General features: G+C 34.8%; 1 protein-coding gene across 1 annotated transcript; it reads left to right on the forward strand.

Annotated features, from left to right (window-relative positions):
• Positions 1-2,432: 2,432 nt before the first annotated feature.
• Positions 2,433-3,140, forward strand: LOC111877502 (uncharacterized). The gene is made up of 2 exons (XM_023874021.3): positions 2,433-2,693; positions 2,786-3,140. Exons 1-2 carry the CDS (start codon positions 2,602-2,604, stop codon positions 2,979-2,981), a joined length of 288 nt encoding a protein of 95 aa, XP_023729789.2. The 5' UTR covers positions 2,433-2,601; the 3' UTR covers positions 2,982-3,140.
• Positions 3,141-22,210: the final 19,070 nt, after the last annotated feature.

Here is a 22,210-nt window from a genome sequence, read left to right on the forward strand (position 1 = left end):
GAAGGTGTGAGGAAGTGAGGGAACCCGACACATCTATTTATAGTGTGAAATCCTGATGGACTCGCCGAGTAGAAGGACCTACTCGCCGAGTTGGTGCCATGTGTCATCCTCTGATGGCTTTCCTTGGAGAGAAAGCAATGGCTGTGATCGCGCCACGTTACCCAATATCGCGTATCAGCCTTCAAACTTAGAAAAATCATCTCTCGCATACGAGCACCATTTTCGACGTTCTTTTTTTCAACGTGTAGGTAAAATCAAGATCTACAACTTTCATTTAGACTCTGTCGGCTAATTCGCGACCGATCTTAAATTTAACAGTAGGAGGCGTTTAGACTGTTAAATGACCGCGAAGAATTCGTAACTCCTTCATACGGACTCCGTTTTCGTCTATCTTTCTACCGTTGAGTTCCTATAAATGATATCTTCAACTCTCATTTAGTTCGCGTAAGCCAAAAACCGCTCGAACTAAAATTCGAGTTTCGGGCTGTACACTGCTAAGCCGAAACTTTGAAAAATCATAACTTCCTCATACGAAGTCAGATTTGGGCGTTCTTTTTATGGATTTTCTCGTTTTAACATAATCTATGACTTTGGTTTAGACTACTAAGGCTAAAAATTCTTCTATCATAAATTCACTTTTTACGCTTCCCGGTGCCGTGCCGATTTTGCCGAAAAACTTCGACGGGTCATAACTTCTTCGTTATAACTCGAATTTCGGCGTTCTTTATATGTACGAAAACCTTGAGACATATTCTACAACTTGGTTAATACTATTTATTATAAATAATCTTTTGCCGAAAAGTCGTTTTCGACACTTATCGCCTCTAAATTGACTAGCCCCGATCTGCGGGTGTTACAACAGCCGTCAGAGACCTTTCAACCACCATCGATTGCCCCTGTTTTGCTTAACGGTTCTTCCATATTGGATAAACAACACCTTTTTCTCCATGACTTCAATCATAAAACTCATGTTCGCCTAATTTTCTGAGCTTGTAAAAGATTTTAAAGGTAGAGAAATCGCAATGACTTCTTACTGTTTGGACCATCTGATGATCGGCGTTGCTGCATCGCTGATGCACCAAGCAATCACCGCCATTTCTTCTTCCCTAAGCCGCCAACAAACCACATCTTTGTTTTCCTTGAAATCAGTTCTATTTTAATGAAATTATTTTAGTTCCTCGTGAAGTCAGTGTTGATTTTACTCTCTACGGAATCAGAAACGTTCTTTTTTATTGATGCTCAAATCTTAAATGGTTTCTCGAATCGGTAATCTTGTTGATTCAAAATCATTTGCGGATCGATGGTAGTTAAGTGTTCTAAACAATAAAGAAATAACATCTTAAAAGTGTTAGGTAGACCCATAATTTTAACTAAAATATTTATAATAATTAAAACTAGTTTATAACCTGTGTGAATCACAGTTATAAAATTAATCAAACTTTTATAGTAAAAACTCAAAATTATTAATAAGTTATTTTAAATAAATTATTAATTTAAGAGATGTTTTTATTAGTTATATGAAATTATAATCATTGATTCAAATAAATATATAAAATTAATTTTTAATATATATTAGATATTTTTTATTTGTGAATTAATGAAAACAATAATTTAAAATTTAAATTTAAAATAGAATCACATTGATGAGGAGGTCTAATAAATTTAAAATGGAAAACTAATAGATTGACAAGTGACAATACATTAATTAAAATGTCTAATATGATGACACATGGCAAAAGAGTTAGTCTTTTATTAGTATAGGGAAGGGATGTTAACAATAAATAAAGAAGAAATAGCAAAGAACATTTTAATCATTTCATGTTTCACAAAAAATCAATCATGCAAATTTACATTTAAATTAATGAGTCACGAAGATTTCTACGATATAAGAAACAGTTTAAATTAATTTTTGAAAACATGAGCCGAAAGTATTTTTTAGGGTTTAGGTCATTTTTGGTCACTTAACTTTTGGTTTTGTGCTCATTTGGTCACTTAATTCTTTTTAAGTTTTAAAAGGTCATCAAATTTTTGACTTTGTGCTCATGTAGTCACTTAACTTTTGGTTTGGTCAAATTTAGTCACCTAACTTTTAAAATTGTCCTCATTTAGTCACTAAACTTTTAAATTTTTTCAAAATTTTAGTGACTAAATGAGCACAATTTTAAAAATTAGATGACTAAATGAGCATAAATCTAAAAGTTAAGTGACAAAACCAAAAATTAAATAAATAAATAAGCCTAAAGTCAAAAGTATAATGACTTTTTAAAACTTAAAAAAAATTAAATAATCAATGAGTACAAAACTTAAATCCTTTCTTTTAACACTTACACAAACAAAGGTTTCGTATAATTACTAAAAAAAAGGTAAAAAATCAAACAACATGTTAAATCTTTTAACAGTTCCTATAGAATTAAAGAGGCAATCGAAATCAGAACCCACCACCCCTTTTCATAGCCCTAGAAATTCTTCCACAATTCAATGATTCATGAACATTAATATCCAATTGTTTCCCCCCTCCCCCTTCCCTCCCTTTAATAGATAAATCATCCGCCATCAACATTTCTCTCTATCTTCACGCAGTTTGATCTCCTTTGAAGAAAAATGCAGTCGACCATGAACATCAGAACCACCTACGGCCTCCCTCTTTGCCTCTCCGGACTCACCAATCACCACCACCTTTCTCTCTCTAAACAGTCTCTCTCTCTCTCTCTCTCTCACTCTCTCACCCTTTTCGACACATTTACACACAGTTTTTGTGTCTGAATTTGTGTTTTTTTCACAACAGGATTGCAGATCATGATCGGAGACGAGAGGCAATGAAGGTAGCTACATCGGAAACCAGAAGTCGCGGCGGCGTAATCGACGGAGAGGTAAGAGAAAATGAAGTTATCCACAGATCATCAGATCTGAGAAAGTTTAGCGGCGACGATGATGATCAATCATCACTTCTTCATACTTCATGTACAGCCAAAGCTGCTTAGGAGTTCCATTTTCAGTCTATTTTGATTTTTTTTTTTACTTTATATATTTGAAAACTCTTATGATCTTCATGGATCAGCTTCGAATTTGCCCTAATTTGATTTGTGAAAGCAACTATGGTACTTTCTGTTATGAATTATGATCTCTTGATTTGATTATCATGATCATGATCCACGCCATGTTCAATTTCTTTTTATCAATCATGAATTTACTGTGATACTGTCTACAGTGTCAATGGCTGGACTGGACCATTTGGAATTTGGATCACGCCATTAAATGTGTTCTTGCGACATTTCAAGAAAAAAATTCCGTACAAATTTAATAATAATAAAAATATTTTTTATTCTTATTGATATGTCTCTTTTTATCTATGTATTCAACACAAAACTAGATCATTATCTGTTTATTCTTTGTGTCTCAAAACATATAATAATATTAAAAGTACAAATAATATATAGGTTTGAAAATCACATCCACAAAAAGTTTGATCTTAACTTTAACTTTGTAATTTGTAATTTATTAGAAAAAAAATTTTGTAATTTGTCTTTTAACTTTAACTTTCTAAGAATATTATAGCCATAAAAATGTTCTCTCACTATTATACAAATATATGTGTATATGGCTTAAAGATAAGATGTTTAGTTACAAATAGATATTCCTATAGACAATTGTTGATGTTATACGTGGCACTGATAATATCATGACAAAAGTATTTGTGTTTATAACAAGACATAGAAACCCATTTTTATTTTATAATTATTTTTAGGGAGACATAAAAATAAAAACCCATTTTTGTGTTATAGAAACCTAGAGTGATAAAAGTCATGAAATTAGTAAAGAATTGTAATGATGCGAGTAGACCCTATTGAGAAGGACTGATATGCTGCTCATAGCCGGGTAAATCTACACATGTGTATCCATCGCCACCATCTCTTTCTTCCCTGAACATCAGGCCACATTAGTTTTTTCTATGTTTTCTTATTTTTTTTCCCTCATCATATGGAAATGGTTATTACTCTCAATCACTCACATTTTGGTTCAAACTAATTATGCATGATTTACAAGATGAGAGAAGAAGAAAGAAGACAGGAAGTACTTTAACGAAATGGTTGCTTCCCTAAGGTCGCCTGGAGTGCCATACGTATCCATAAATATGATGGGTATCACACCGCCGTAAGCTCATCAATACACACAACCACATTTAGATAGATATACCAATCAATTTTAGGGGTGTGCGCGGTGCGGTTTCGAGTCAAAACCGCAAACCGCACCACAGATGTTCAAAACCGCATGATGCGGTGCGGTTTGATGCGGGCGGTTTAGTTGCGATTTGTACGGTTTGATGAGTTGTTCAACATTAAATCTATCAAAAACCAAAAACCTGACCGAGTTAAAAAAAATTGATTGCATTCATTTTATAAAAACAAATACAATTTTCGAGTTAAATCGTTTTTAATAAATTGTGATTCATACTACTATAGCTTTGTAAGTATCATTGTTATTGCTTTATATTGTCGTTATAGTTGCTATATTCTTGTAAACAATGAGATCTTGATCAAATAGTGATTTAATGTTACGTTATAAATATTTGGTTATTGTAAGAAATATATGTATATACATCGTTTCTAAATCGTGATTTGAAGTTATAATAAAGTAAAGAAAAAAAAGTATATATATAACATACGGTGCAGTGTGGTTTGACCCGCATTTTTATAAATACAAACCGTAAACCACACTGCATAGTGTGGTTTGATAAAATGATGAACCGCAAACCGCACTAAGAAATTTTAAACCGCATTATGCGGTGCAGTTTGGTGCGGTGCGGACGGTTTGTGCGGTTTATGTGGTTTTTTGCACAGCCCTACCAATCATTATACTTTACTTTTTCTATTAAAATTAAATAAAAAGTGTAATGATATTGATAGATTTTTAATTAAAATAAAAACAGTACAATGCATAAATTTAAAAAACACTAAACAACTAAAATAAATAAATAAATAAAAGATTGAAAAAAATATGTAACACTCAAAAATAATCCTAAAATTACATAAAATATACATTTTATAAAAAACATAATTCAAAAATATTGCCGTCTTTGTTCATTTGTTTTGGTATGGATGCTCTGCTATGTAACATCTCAAAAATCAGGGTAATTTTAATTTTTTCAAAAACAACTCATTAACCATAAAGTGTGTACAAAAACCAATGTTTCAAAAGTATAATCATAATCAGAGTATCCCAAGATCCAATATCATAAAAACAGGAAGATGTGAACCATCACGTCTTTGCTTTCCCACGATCATCTGAAGTACCTGAAACAATAAACTGAGACTGTAAGTCAACGCTTAGTGAGTTCCCCCAATGTAACACTACACAACATGGCAAACAACAACATGCATACATGCGCCTTCAACATGACTGGACCGCCGCACCCGACCTTCAGCCTCTCTGGACTGCTCTTCGGTCCTTCGGCCTGACTGGACCGCTATGCAGACCTTCATTTTATCTGGACCGCCTTGGGTATCTTGGCCTTCAGCACCAGCTAGTCCGCCTCGACCTAGTGAATCATAACACGTCGACATATACAATAACAATCCATAATCAACAAACATAGGTAGTCCTACAGATCTACCCGTCTAACACATATCCAACAACTCTGGTAGTCCTACATATTTACTAGTCTAATCACAAAACCAGTAAGCACATATCTCATTAAAACAACATACATCAACCGGGATATCTTATCCAATGGGCCGACCTTGGTGCCTTCGACCCATAAGTATAGTGAGGAAAACTCACCTCTCAGTCCAAACAAATAGTTGAATAGGTTTCTGCTCCGAATATCAACTCCATCCGTCACCTATTTATCAAATAGTGACCAGTCTCAAACATAACTCAAAATACCCAAAATACCCTTTGGTCAAACTTGGTCAACCCTGGTCACAACCAAAATTCAAAAGTCAACCGAGTCAACTCAGGTGAGTATATTAGGCGCACTCAGCCTGTACGTGGGGCGTACACGAGCATTGACCAAAAACGGGGACTAAACCGCGTACGCGTCGCGTACCACTTAGTACCCCCAACATACGCGCATGGCTCATATTCCATCTCATTATGAGCTTAATACTTAAGCCCTTACATCCAAATTTGAGATCTAGACTCCAAATGTTGTCCTTGACCATAAAGTTTCCAACTTGATGGTCTTGTATGGCCATTAAGTGCAAAATACCAAAAACTCTATCATCTTAAGCCATTAAGACATTCAAACGCGTGCATGGAAGGGAAATAATGATCAAGACCACATTTTTATGTTTCTAAACACTCCAAAACGTATGAAAGGACAACTTAAATGGATTGGAGTAGCTGATACTCAAAATACCAAACTAATGGGACCAAAAGAACACAAACTTTGTGGCTAAACTAGATCAAATCATAGCTTCATCAAGTTCAAAGCTCTTTACCTCCAAATGATGCCAAATGATGTTGTTATTCTGGATTTAAAGAGTCCCACTCATCTAAGATGATCTTCTCTTCTTCTTCTCTCATTTAAGGGTAACAAAACACACACAAAATGCTTAAAAATGCTCTAAAAATGGATTAGGGTTTGCTTGGGGATGAAGGTGGGTGGAGGCTGATGAAAAAAGGCAAGTTATGGACTTAAGGATGCTTAAATAATGTTCAAACCCTAAAAATTAGGGTTTGAGGTTCTGGCACGTACGTCCAACATACTCTATGTACGCCCAACGTAAGTGAGCTTCGTCCATAATTTACAAAAATGCCAGTATGGGCCATTTTGCAACACTTTTCATACACAAAGGCTAAAATGCAAATAATCTTCATACTTAGGGTTAAACTTGGAAATACCTCATCATCAGTATGCTATATAGGTGTAACGCCCATGTTTCGAGGCTAAGCATTAGTATGATGATGTAATAGTCAATGTCCACCATTGTAACCCATTTTTAAGTAATAAAGAGGAATTAATTAAATATTATGTGAGTTATGGGATTTTATGTGCTTATATACTTGTTTGTAAAGATATAATAAATTAAGAATGAAAATAAGCGTCAAAACTAAAATGTTTGATAAACACGATATATATGAAGAAAGTTGTAGTGGTCGTGACAAGGATTCCGGAGATATAAAAGAACGCCGAAATCCGAGTTATAATGAAGAAGTTATGACCTGTCGAAGTTTCGCTACAAAAGCGGCACGACGCTGTGTGACGTAAAAAGTGAGTTTACGATAAGGTGCTTTTTAGCCTTAGTGATCTAAACGAAAGTCGTAGCATACATTAAATTGAGAGCGTGCATAAAAATAACGCTAAAATCTAACTTCGTATGAGGAAGTTATGATTTTTTTAAGTTTCGAAATAGCAGTATGTAGCCTGGAGTTTGAATATTAGATCGACCGATTTTTAGCCGACACAACCTAAATGAGAATCGACGATCTCGTTAATAGGAGCTTAACGATAAAAAGATAGACGAAAACGCACATCGGATGATGAAGTTATGAATTTTTAACGAAATTTTTATGTCCCGGCCTGTTAAAAATATAACTTTAAAAATAAAGTCAAAATTAGCCGACAGAGTCTAAACGAAAGTTGTAGAATACGTCTCTACCTACGCGTGGATATAAAGAACGTCGAAAACAGAGGTCGTATGCGAAGTTAGCGTAAGCGGCTTGTAAGACCAAGGAGTTAGCCACCTTTCGGGTGAGAGTTACGAATTTTAGAAGTCGAGAGGGTAAAATACGAAAGTTGTCCGAAGGGAACGCCCCGCGTAGAGAGGTACGTCCCGCGGTCTCGGAATACTAGGTATCGGTTCAGCCACATCGCTCCATTCGATGATTGACACGCAAATGTATGAACGCGATGCATACGAGAGTACGCCCTGCATACCGAGGAACGTCCAACGTACCTCCACAGGTATGCCCCCCGTAGACCGAGGCTTCAACCTATAAATAGAGGTGTGAGGTCAGCCGATTTTCTCACATCTTCCACTCTTTCTTTCTCTCTCTACTCTCTCTTTCTCTCTCTAAACCTCCCAACCACCCCCTGAGCCTAGGAAACCTCCCTAACACTAGAAGAAAGACCTGGAGCGCCCGAAGGCTCTGAGAAAAAGAATTCTTTGGTTCGGAAAGCACTGCCCCCGCAGAGCCCGGTTTTCAAGTAAACCTCCCGGTTTTGTCAAAGGAAATCATATTTTTAAGAAGCGAAGCGATGTTCAAGTTGGAATCACCTTATCAAGTGAGTGCATAGTTACTTTCATCTTACACATAGATATGAAGTATTTTATATAAATTACATGCTATGTGTGCATATTGTCTGTATACCCTGAGATCTATGCTGGATGAAAGATTTAAACTTTGTTTTTCATATCTAGGTTATATATATATATATATATATATATATATATATATATATATATATATCTACAAATATGTTGGGTAAAACATTGGTAGATGAAATGGTTGATGTGTGATGAAATAAAATGATGAGAGACATCGATGTTGACGATGTTCCAGTCATCTAGCAGAGTATAGATGCCGACCACAAACTTTTCTAGACAGTCCAGTGGAATGCTAGCAGGTTCGCAACCTTTAGGTGTTTGTAAACGATCTGTTTACCGGTGTACTCCATCCCCCTCATGGTTGCCTTATTTAACAAAAAATGATTAGGTATCCCCTAAGCAGTGTTGTCGCCCCGATGAAAATCCTTAAGCTAGGTCCCTTATAATAGATGCCTTAGCGACGTAAAGTGAGGATAACGGGAACGGGTAATCGGGTTGAATGATTTGATGAAAATAATAATAAACTTATTTGTTGTGGGTTGAAAACCCTATGTGCTCACCAGACTCCCCAGCCTGACCCACTCAGTTTCTTGTATTACAGGTAGTGACATAAGAGCATAGATACGATGAGCTGATGAGAAATTATGGATTATAGGCCAGTAGAAATAAATAGAATATTGTAAGGCCTATGCTGTTTATGTTGTTCTGTTTATGCTTTTGATCTGTATTGACAATAACATTCCGATGTTTTAATATAATGAAATACATTTCTTCGAAAATGCTTTCATAAATCTTTATGATATTTTCTTTTGGGAAAAAATTCTACAACACTTTCTTTAAAAAGTTACTATGATTTTATTAAAAAGCATAAACAAAATCGATTTTTTCTGGCCTTGAAATTGGGGATGTCACAATAGGTATTTTAAAAAATATTAACACGTGTCTGATGGGTTTTATACAAACAATCCTATGTGTACATGCAACCCTAGCATTGGATCTATGTTTTCACTATTAGATACACAACATTATGAACACATAATAAAACCCTAAAGATGATTGCTATTTTCGAAATTAACCAAGAAGGTTAGATTACATACCTCTTGTTGTTATATTGTAATAACAACTTAAATCTTCAAACCCTAAGTCTTGAAAGCAAGCACCACAAGTGTAGTGCCTCTAATGGCTCACAAACAAACCTAGCAACCAAGGATTACTATGGAGAGAGAAGGGAAGTGTAAAATTCGGCTCTAAGCCTCTCTTGGAGTGCCTTAGACGAAATCCAACCCTATAAGGGTTTATATAGGTGATAAGGAAGGTTTAGGATAAGGCAAGTGTATCTTAGATAACCCTAATCCCTTAACTTCCTCCCTAAGGCTTCCAAGGCACCCTTAGAGCCCAAGGAAACCCTAAGACATTCTAGATTTCGTTCCCCACCTCTAAGGGAGGTTCTAGAATGCTTCAATGCTCAACTTTTGAACATTGTCACCTTTAGTCCCTGCAGTTTCAATTAATTACTTTAATCCTAAAATTAATTCCAAATTAATTTCTGATTAAATATTAATTAAACAATATGATTTCTAATTAATATATTATATCCATAATACATTAATAAATCATTTATCTTGATTTCACATTAATTTATTAAGCAAGTAATAAATTAATAAATCATCCTTCTCTCTCTAACAATTATCCTATTCCATTGCCAGGTTTGAAGGCAACCCAAAAGGACCATGCACAATCGGGTCAAGTACTTGACAAACATGGTTACGGGCTTAGACACTAATCCAACAGTCTCCCACTTGGATAAGTCTAGTAACCACAAATGTAAGTACAACTCGATTAGCAATCGTAGCTCTCAAAGACGCTGTGAAACTCTGATCTTATCAGTAACCTGTCCTTCAGATAAGGGATCATATATTCCTCCATTCTAGATATCGTATAGACACGAGACATGGATTAAAATCATTCTCTCAGTCTATGTGTTGTTTCTCGATTTCCGATTTACGACGACCGACTAATTGAACAAATCAAATCAGCCCTAGCCCGGCCGAGCATTTACGTTTGTCATCACTAAATCATCGAGGGGCCCACATATATCACTTTTATCCCACTTTGGGTAAAAGGAACGGATAAACTTCGACTCAATGTTTGCTTGCACTCACTCACCAAATCACACACAACAATAAGTTTTATAACACTGAGTTACCGGTGCATTTACATATTATCAATGTGCAACCGATTCACAAGATACAACTCACACATCTCGGTTTAAAGAATACAAGATATTATCGTCTCACCAATCGCTCGTGATAAAATCCATGAAGCAATCCACGTGAATGTGGGTTTAATCCAATGCTCAAAATCATATTCATAAGCACTCATGAACGTTGTAGCAAACCTTTGCTATGTCTAATACGCTCTAGACAATCTACAAACCAATTCATGACAGTCTTCATTCATACTTACCTCAACGTATGACTGACTGTGGTCCGTTTGAATAATTCGATTAAACTCAATTATTCTGGAAGTCAAAACATGCAAAGTGAAACACAAAGGTAATACTAATCCTATATGGTCCCAACCCTTGAGTATAAATAAAACACATTTATTTAATCACCATATTGATTACTCATTATCTATTGTTTAACGTTTCCGATAATCAACTTTATAACTTGAATTATAACCACAATTGTCCCATGCTCCAAGCATGCACACTTTGGTTTTCAATGGTCTATTACTTTGTGAAATAGATCAAGTGAACACATTTTCAATCATTCTCATTTCACAAATCCCAATTCTTTACCATAAGCACAAGAATATCAAATTCTTGTTACTTATAGAATATGTCAGATTCTAATATTTTATGCAATGATCCTCTTGTGAAGTTACGACACAAAATCACAAAGACTCGGCCATCGAAATCACAAGGTAATCTATCAAAATAGTTACAGAACAATTCTATAAATGTGATGTCTCTCACTCAAAGTACATTCTTTGAACATCCTTTTGCATAAAATTTTCTAATCTAGACATAAATTCTTTTAATTTCCAACTCCCTATTATGGAAACATTTCCATATTTAATATATGACAACTCATTCTTAATAGAATCTTATCTATTCATAATGATGTCGATATGGTCCATTCAATGCCATACTTCCAACTACTCACAAGCGACCAATCCTCAGCGAGCTTTGGATCGTCCTTTGATAGTTGTTTAATTATCTTAGTCAAAACTGATTATTGTCTTTTTCCCCTCTTAATATGCTAGACATTTGGAAAATTTTTAGAATGGTGAAATATTATAGCATTTGCAATCGATCCTATACCCGAAGCGTATGGGACACGATGCATAATGTCTTACATAAAGATACGATAAATCTATCAATCTTTTGCCATAATATTTCATGTGTCACGTTCTTACAATTTGAACTATGAAGAGGGATACCGTAATCATAATCAAAATTTTAATAACACACTATGTATCCTTTGACTAAATTTATTAAAATTTCTCAATCTAAGCTTTAGATCTTGAAACGAAGTACAATATTCTCTCCCTTAATTATAGCAAAACAATTTTTCAACCCTTACGACATTGCAAAGTTCAACACTTGTTTTTCTATAATTAATATTGCTAACTTGCAATACTTACCATAATAATCATGCTACCACTTACATGATGATTATTTCTTTACCAGCATAACACTTATGCTCCCACTAGCTTTGACATGTATTTAGAATTCAGCTGAACTTCTAGAAAACAATTTCTTAAGTTCATATTTCTAATACTAGATGTTTCGATAAGACTCTATCTAAGCTTCTCAAACTCATACACCTTTCCTTGGACAGCTCATATGTATATGTCTAAACGATTTTAAGACTCATATCAATAAGTCTAAGATGTTCAGACCTATTTGCCATTTCCCACAATTCGAACTATGAAGAGGTATGCCGTAATCAAAGTTGAATTTGAGAAACCCAAATCATATAATGCTAGCTTCAAAATCTCTCTTAGTGAAAGCGTTTCCTTACCATCATTCTTATGAACGAAAGAAACCTTATGACACTTAGATTTTGTGGTGTATTCATTCTTGTCCATGTGAATTTGTCGTAACCATAATCACAAGATAATGTTGATGACAAATCCAAACTCTTATGGATAGAACTTGCTTTTCATAAATTCTTGCCATCAAGGGTCCCACCATTACTTCCAAGTTATTTAGCAGTTCACCCCTCCATTTCAATGTACTTTCCATTGAACAAGGTGCCTTTCCCTTATACAATCCATTGAGAACTCGTAGAACTCATTTGCATAATTAACTCAATTCGGAATGGCACAGAAACAAAATTGTGTCAACACGATAGGTCGTAAACCTCAAGTCGTGTGCTAGTGTTGTATTATAAGGTCTATTCTTGATTTGTTCTTGAAACTTTTCAAGACCATTAAGACTCCCACTGACTCATTGACATATAAGATTCCCTTGTTAAGAAACATTTCTTGACAAAAAAATATTCAAGAGTTAATGCAACCTTTATCAAGACAACACTTTTCACATAATTGGTCCTAGTTGGTCTTTGTCTTATCCAAGACATCACAACTTACCAATTTCAAATGTGCGAGAACAAGAAAACCTTTTCCAAGTTCCACATTTGACGAATGTTATAAACCTTCTTAAGACTTATCACCTAATTCACAATCTTGGAGTATAACTCTAAGACTTGACATTGGAATGAAGTATGATTGACTTCTTGATTTAACCATTTTCACAATTCTCATTTCCTCTTCTTAGACATACAAATTGTACTAAGAATCACTTAGAGGATCAATTGAGATATGGTTCTTAATCATTAAGTCCTATCATAAAACACAATAAAAGGTACTCTCCCTTCTTCTTAGAACAGAGAAACTTTTATCTTTCTGCCTACTTGATTCTTCTTATTCCTTCTGCTATTGATTGAAACTCTTTTAATCAATTCAGAATTATACTTAATCTTATAAGTGTAACCATATTTACTAAACATTAGTAAATCATGAAGGATATCTTGTCACTCTTGTCGTGGACTTGATCAACACACAACTTTGTGTACTTGATCTCATAGTCCTTCACTTGACACTTTGCCAACGACTAGTCTAAATTTCCCAAATGTGATAGTTTTCATTCATCATGCAATTCTTGTTGCACGATTCCAAGTTCCTATCCACTTGAAACTTGGGCGATGAAAACTATCCCTACTTGGTAAACTTTTGACGCTTCCACAAGTAATCTAATTAAGAATCAAATCCATATTGCTAATATTTAGAAGTACATAATCATCAATTTTTTCATATATGCCATTGCAAGGATAATCAAATAAGATAAAATCCAAAATTTATTTTATTCATCAAAACAACAGAAAACATGTCCTTACAACGCAAAATTCAAATGAAAAACTATGTATTCTAATACTCCTAACAAATCTAGCATAACTTCCTAAGCTCAAAATCTGATCTTCGAATCCATGCGATCGCAATCCATTTCTTCGTGACCAGACTCATCTTGCTATTCCATCAACCTTCCTTTCTTTTCTTTGATCCTACAAAACATGCACATGTGATCTTATCACATCATGTATAAAGAATAGGAATTTAATGGAGTTAGATAGTGGATTTTTATACCTGAAGCAGAGCCACACTTCTTGACTCTTCCATCTCTTAGATTCTTCAGCTCCTTTGGTAGCTTCGAATCCATTTCCCTTTCCCTTGGCAGCAAAAACATGTGGCCTCTCCTAGAGCGTCCACGGAAGCATGGTTGGTTGATTCACTAGACAAATATGCTTCATTACTTTGACAAATCATTTCTGATTCAGCAGCAATGAGCATGTAAGTTAAGTCAATGAGGGTCGCGTAAATTTCCATCATATAATACTCTCTTATGAACTTATCATATGATTCAGGGAGTGACTGAAGAACCCAGTCCACAGCCACCTTATTGGGGAAAGACGCACCTAACATAATCAACCTATCGATGTGTGATTTCATCCCTAGGACGTGAGCACACACGGGTTTACCATCTTCATGTTGCATTGCCAATAGGGTCTCGGTGATCTTGAACCTTTCAAATCTTCGATCTTGTGGGTTGGGGATAACAACGGGAGGAGGAGGAGGGAGTGAGATCAAGCTAGTCCATATTGATCCTTCACTTTGGAACAAGCTATCACTTTCAATAGGAACACCGTTTCCTTGGGATCCGGGAAGACCACGGTTAGAATCAGACATCTACCAAACGGGAGAAATTTCAAGTTAGTTGATTGATTGAGTCCTTAATAAATCACCCAAATGAGATATTAAGGCTAGGACCCAACACAATACGCCACAGCCTAGAAAAGGGATGCCGTAATCTAGTTGCAGAATATTTGAAGGTAAGTGAATGACGATTCACTAATTTTCCACCATGAAAAACGAAAAAGAAATTTAAGTTTTAAATTTATGAAAAACTCCTAGAATCTTTGAGATTCATTGAACATTTCAATGGCATGTTTAAATCTCGATATGCCCCTCTAGTTTGTGACTGGGATGTCGAGGATCACAAAGCGGGTGTGAATAACCATGCAAACTTACATAGTGCCCCCACATGTTACAGTTATCTATTCGATGTGCCGGTAAACCACACAAGCTCCACCGAACTATGACAAACATTGAGTCACCCTTTGCTACCTTCGCTTAGAGTTATTTAGTGTGCTGGTAAACCACACACGCTCCACTAACGTCTTCGCAAGGGTACAAAGTGTAATTTCATGGAATTGCATCAATTCACTTTTGCCTAAGTAACTAAGATTGGGAATTTGTAAAACATTTAGTTACTTTTGTACTTCATTATACTTATAATGGAAGGTTTTTGTCCTATCCTACCCGTTCGGCTAACGACCCTCCACTAGTCAAGAGTGCGGTGGGTAAGAGTGGATACCCATTCAATCGCCATTTTATAGGCAATTTCCTTAAACACCCCTTATAGACCAGCTTCGTGAATGAGGCCTACTAACGGTAAGACTAACTTTTACGTATACATATACATAATGTTAGACTTTTAATGTTATATATAGTATAGGGTGTGTTTTACACTTTTAAAATACTAGGTGGTCAAATATAACAATTATACTTTTAATTGTAAACCAAAACTTTTATGGATTTATTAAACTTCTTTTAATTACACACCTTAATTAATTAATAAAACCATAAGGGTGTGATTTTAACTTTTCAAAACAATACTAGGGTTTTAGAATTTAACATTCCTAAATTAAACTTTTAATCAACTTTTAAATTCCAAAACTTGAGTGCAAGTTTTGAAACATTTCAAAACATTAGGGTTTAGAATTTAAATATGCATCAAAATTAAACTTTCAATCAAAATTTAAATTCCAAAACTTGAGGGCAAGTTTTTGAAACTTTTCAAAACAATTTAGTTTTAATTTCTCTTAAAATTTCGAATTTATGACATTTAAATTAAAATTTTAAATGTTAAAACTCTTGATTTAATAATTATCTTGAATTAGACTATTAATTTAATTATTAAATCATAAGGGATTATCTAAATCATGAGGATAATTACTATTTATACATTTAAGATATCCTAATCCCTTAATTATCTCCCTAGATCTCGAAAATAAGGATAGGATAATGCAAAATCTATAATTACCATATATAACAATTAGAGGATAATTACAAGATATGGGATAAACAAATCCCTAAAATTTAGGATCTTATATTGGGGAGGAGGCAAATTTCACAAATCAAGGGATTAAAACAAACCCTAGATTTTGAAATTTAAGGGTTTAAGGAAAGGATTTGAAGATCTTATTCAAACTCTTGCAAATTAGGGTTTGCAAACCCTAATCTCGAAAAACCCTAGCCTCCTAGGGTTTATTGGCAATAAACCCTAATATGTCAAGTTCATACAATTGAATAAGCTAATTGAAAACAAGTTAACCAATGGCTCTGATACCACTGATGGGTTTTATACAAACAATCATATGTGTACATGCAACCCTAGCATTGGATCTATATTTTCACTATTAGATACACAACATTATGAACACATAATAAAACCCTAAAGATGATTGCTATTTTCGAAATTAACCAAGAAGGTTAGATTACATACCTCTTGTTGTTATATTGTAATAACAACTTAAATCTTCAAACCCTAAGTCTTGAAAGCAAGCACCACAAGTGTAGTGCCTCTAATGGCTCACAAACAAACCTAGCAACCAAGGATTACTATGGAGAGAGAAGGGAAGTGTAAAATTCGGCTCTAAGCCTCTCTTGGAGTGCCTTAGACGAAATCCAACCCTATAAGGGTTTATATAGGTGATAAGGAAGGTTTAGGATAAGGCAAGTGTATCTTAGATAACCCTAATCCCTTAACTTCCTCCCTAAGGCTTCCAAGGCACCCTTAGAGCCCAAGGAAACCCTAAGACATTCTAGATTTCGTTCCCCACCTCTAAGGGAGGTTCTAGAATGCTTCAATGCTCAACTTTTGAACATTGTCACCTTTAGTCCCTGCAGTTTTAATTAATTACTTTAATCCTAAAATTAATTCCAAATTAATTTCTGATTAAATATTATTTAAACAATATGATTTCTAATTAATATATTATATCCATAATACATTAATAAATCATTTATCTTGATTTCACATTAATTTATTAAGCAAGTAATAAATTAATAAATCATCCTTCTCTATCCAACAATTATCCTATTCCATTGCCAGGTTTGAAGGCAACCCAAAAGGACCATGCACAATCAGGTCAAGTACTTGACAAACATGGTTACGGGCTTAGACACTAATCCAACAGTTTCAGCATTTTGAATTTCAACTACCGTTGTTAAGCATTCAACCGAGTCAAGAATGAATTGTTGATCTGAGTTAACTATGTTGATCCAAGTTAAGTATGTTGTTCTCATTGTACGAGTAAATTGTAACGCCCGTAGATCCGGGCTAGTCAATTTAGAGATAATAGGGTCGAAAATGACTTTTCGACAAAAGATTATTTAGAATAAATAATCTTAACCAAGCTGTAGAATATGTTTCAAGGGTCCCGTGCATATAAAGAATGCCGAAATCCGAGTTATAACGAAGAAGTTATGGCTCGTCAAAGTTTCACGGCAAAACAGACACGGCACCGGGAAGCGTACATAGTGAATTTACGATAGAGGACTTTTTAGCCTTAGTGATCTAAAAAAAAGTTGTAGTATACATTAAACCAACAGCTTCCATAAAAAGAACGCTCAAATCTGACTTCGTATGAGGAAGTTATGAATTTTCTAAGATTTGACATAGTAGTGCACGACCCGAAACTCAAACTTTAGTTCGAGTGGTTTTTGGCCTACGTGACCTAAATGAGAGTTAAAGATTTCATTAATAGGAACTCAACGATAAAAAGACAGACGAAAACGGAGTCCGTATGCAGGAGTTACGAATTCTTCTCTGTCATTTAACAGTCTAATCTCCTCTTACTGTTAAATTTAAGATCGGTCGAGAATTAGCCAACGGAGTCTAAATGAAAGTTATGTTGGAATAGTGTCTAAGGCTGCAACTATATTAGGCAAATATTTGACCCGATTGTGCATGGTCCTTTTGGGTTGCCTTCACCATAGCAACTTGACAGGATGATTTATTATGAGAGAATAAATATTATTAATATATTATGAGAATAATATAAAGAATAATAATATTGTTATTTGATTAATATAAGTCATAAATTAATTAGTATTAATTTGGTGACTTAAAGAGATTAATTAAATAAGAGGGTATAAACTGTCAATTGTTTGATAGTTACACTTTGGGCTGTAAATCCTTATTGGATAGAGGATGGACGAATTCTAGGGCTTGGGATAGCCTCAAATTCGTCCAAGGCTATCTTAGGTAAGGATTAGGATTGCTTTAAGGAAAGATTATCCAACTAGGGTTTAAGGGTGAAACCCTAGGAGCCTTACAAGTATAAATAGACCCCTTGGGCAAGGGAAATCGGCATCTCATCTAAAGTAGAGTACCCCTGGCCGATTTCTTCCCTAACCTCTCTCTCAAATCATCCTCCTTGCTAGTTGGTGTTTGTAAGCCATTAGAGGAGTGACAATTGTGACTCTAGAGCTCCAAGACAACAAGATCAAAACAAGAGATTCAAAGGTGAACTTCTAGATCTGATTTTGTATTGTTCTTATACCTAATTAGTCATTAGAAGTCTTGGATTCAAAGCATGTTTAATTAGAGAAACCTAAATCCAAGCATTAGGGTTTACATGTACACATAGGATTGTTCATATGGCCAAAACCCATCAAGTTATAGATCTTATTTTTACCTACGCGTGTATATAAATAACATCAAAAACGGAGCTCATATGAGAATGTTACGAAATTTTGAAAATCAGTTGATTTCCACCCTGTGTGTGATGCCACATGTCAGCACCAGGCGAAACCTTGGATCCTACGCAACACCACGAAGTGGTGAGAGGAACCACGACGTGTTGATGCTCAAGGAATCCTATAAATAGAGGTGTCGGGTTTCATTCATTCCTCAAACCTTCCAACTTCTTCCTCTTTCTCTAGAACATCTCTCTAAGCCCTAAAACCCCCCAAAACGCCCAGGGAACCCCTAGCACGAGGCGGAAGCCCCGGAGCGCCTGACGGATCTGAAAAGAAGAGCCTTTGGCTCAGAAAATCTGCTTCGGCGAAGCCCGGTTTTTGATGAAAACCCGTTGTAAGTGAGCTATTCCTACGCTATTTTTAATATAGCTTTTATTTAATTATAGTAACGTTATTAGGAACTTATAATAAGTACCCGGGCTATTATTATGGGTTATATAAGTATCGTTTAACGCTTATATAATAGTAATAATAGCTAGTTTATCAATTAGTCTCGGTGAATATTAGACTAAACTCTAGTGGTAATGATACTAGGTTTTGACCGAGGAAAATTGTGTTAAGAGTAACGAAGTGCTGTCCGAGTGCCGAGTCACCACCTTCTCAAGTGAGTGTATAGTTACTTTCATCTTACACATAGATATGAAGTATTTTATATTAATTACGTGCTATGTGTGCATATTATCTGAATTCTTGCTGTCTATGCTGGATGAATGATTTTATACATGTTTTAAATGATTTAAACTGTATATTTATTTTATATCTACAAATATTTTGGGATAAAACATGGGTAGATGAAATAGTTGGTGTGTGATGAAATAAAATGATGAGAGATAGGTGATGATAGGAAGGTGATGATAATTAGGTGAGGATAGATAGGTGATGATGAATCGGTGATGTAGGATGAGAGATACTATAACCTTGTCCGACAATTTGGAGATGTAGTAATCTACCAGAGTATAAATGACGACCACGGTCTATTCTAGACAACCTCGTGGAAACACCAGCAGGCTCATAACCTGTAGGTGATGAATTACGAGTTCAGGCAATGTTGTAACTACGTATTCATGTGATGATACTCTAACTCTTACTATGAATTACGAGTTTAGGCGATGTTGTAACTACGTATTCATGCGATGATACCCCAACCCTTAGTAGGCACGTATGGAGGGAGTAATCCCCAAATCATTGCTGTCTATGGGATGTAGGAGACGATCCTTAGGAACGAACATATAAGGAAATGCGATGTAAAGAGATGAGTGGTAAATACGATATAGGAGATGACCCTTAAGATAGTTCTTTAAGGAATATTAAATGAAGAAAATGGGGATGGGTAATCGGATTAATTGTTTGGCAAGTATTATGTGAAGAAACAAATTAACTATATTATTGTGGGTTGGAAACCCTATGTACTCACCAGGTTTCCCAACCTGACCCACTCAGTTTAATTGTATCACATGTGTCGATATAAAGCTACACTACATTGAGAGATTAAGGAGATGTAAATCACTAGTGATAATGAATATAAGTTATATTTATGCTTATGTTTCTGTATTGACGATGACATCCCAAATGTTTTAAAAGGAATAAAAATACTTTTCTTCGGAAATACTTTGATAACATATTTATCATGTTTTACTGGGAACAAATTCCGCAACATTTTTATTAAAGGAGTTAATCTGATTTTTATAAAGCATAAACAAAATCGGTCTTTTCTGGCCGTAAAAATAGGGATGTCACATAAATCATTCTACATTCATGTTCAATAATCATATTATGCAATATAATACATGCATACATTATTGTTATTAATCTTTCGTTATTCTAGAGTTGTGCAACGTGTTTCACTACATGTCATTTCTACTTGAGGACTCTAAATGCTCTCTCTATATCCTTTATAGAATATTTTTTTTTTGTAAACATCTTTGTTTTTTCAGTTCGACGTACCGCGTATGCCTTCGCAAAGCATTCGCAAATGTGAAGTAATATGGGTATATTTCATCACAAAGGTAGTAACCATGTTTGTACTGCTGAAGAGAGTGTCTAAGGTCATTATATATTAGTAAAATTTCTAATAATAACATCGTCCTTTTGGGTCGCCGCATGACCCATTTGAGGAATTAGAAGAAAAATATTTAAGGAGAATAATCAGTTTATTAGTTTATTATCTTTAATAAATTAATTAAAAACTATTTTGGAATTAATTAATTCAATGGGTTGAATATTAATTAGTTAAAAGTTGATTAATTGAAATATTCCATAATCCCTAAGGATAAGGAGGATCTTGAAATTTGCATACATCCCACATCGGATTGCAGCCACATGTGAGTTAAGGATCGACAACCTATAAATAGGGTACTAGGGATCATAGCATGCTTGCTCGTTGGTTTGAATTTTCACATCCTCTCATTGGAACGATTTCATATCCCACTCAAGGGTTTGTGAAAATTTCTCTTTCTAGTTTTCTTTTGGTTCTTTCTTTGGAGTATTGGGTGTGATTCCATTAAAAGATTCTATTTTGGATCCTTGCATCCAATTAAGGGGGCAAGGACAAGATCGCAAGCTAGAAAGTCTCTAGTTGCTAAAGGGTTATGTTATTATATTCTATCTAGTAGTTGCAGTAATAGATTGAAACTTGGATCATTATAGATTGCATGTGCACATATGAATTTTGTTTTAGTCTTCCGTTTCCATATTCATGTATATTGAATGCCCTATAACCCAACATGGCAACATGTACTAATTCCCGTTCACTGTGAAGGACATATTAGGTGCTTTCCCGGTACATATGTTGTTAAAAATAAGGGAATGGGCATGAACTTTACGATCATTATTAGATCATGAAACCCCAAAGAATGCATGTCAAATCTACAAATCCAGATATACAACATCTTCCAGTATTTTAGTTGGGTTCACCTATATCACCTCGGGTATATTGATAGTGCCAGACATTTGGACATTTTCCCCACACATAAGCGTATAATCAAGGTTAACGATCATTCCTGGTAATCCATGTCTCTCTTCATGTGCCAAATACAATTTCTTAATATCATGTGTAGTAGGTTTACGTAAATATTATTTGTGAAAAAACTCATAAACAGATGTGCAAAAATGATCTACGCACTTATTTGCGGCCATCTCATATACTTTCAAATACTTGTCTGATGTATCATAGGCTATACTGCATCCTAAATACCTAAAAGCAGCCACACATTTATTTATGTATAGTACTAAAGCCCATTCTACCTCTAGCATCTGTTTTTTGTTGGAAATACATGTATCGCACCTCTAAAACCTATTAAGACTGAAACGAAGCTCAAATGTTACATCATTATGAAGACAATATCGCCAAAATAATAACGTACCAAGAGTTCATGTGTGGCTTGCCGATATCAATTGACAACCATTCTTATATTACTAACATTCGTACAATCTTCATTGACAACCGTTTTTATATTACTAACATTCGTATAATCTTCATCCAATTTGTTTTGCACAACATTAAAGAATTTTGCGATAAACTCCTTATCATCATCTGAATCATAATT

The sequence above is a fragment of the Lactuca sativa genome, chromosome 6 (assembly GCF_002870075.4).
Source record: "Lactuca sativa cultivar Salinas chromosome 6, Lsat_Salinas_v11, whole genome shotgun sequence".
Lineage (NCBI taxonomy): Eukaryota > Viridiplantae > Streptophyta > Magnoliopsida > Asterales > Asteraceae > Lactuca > Lactuca sativa.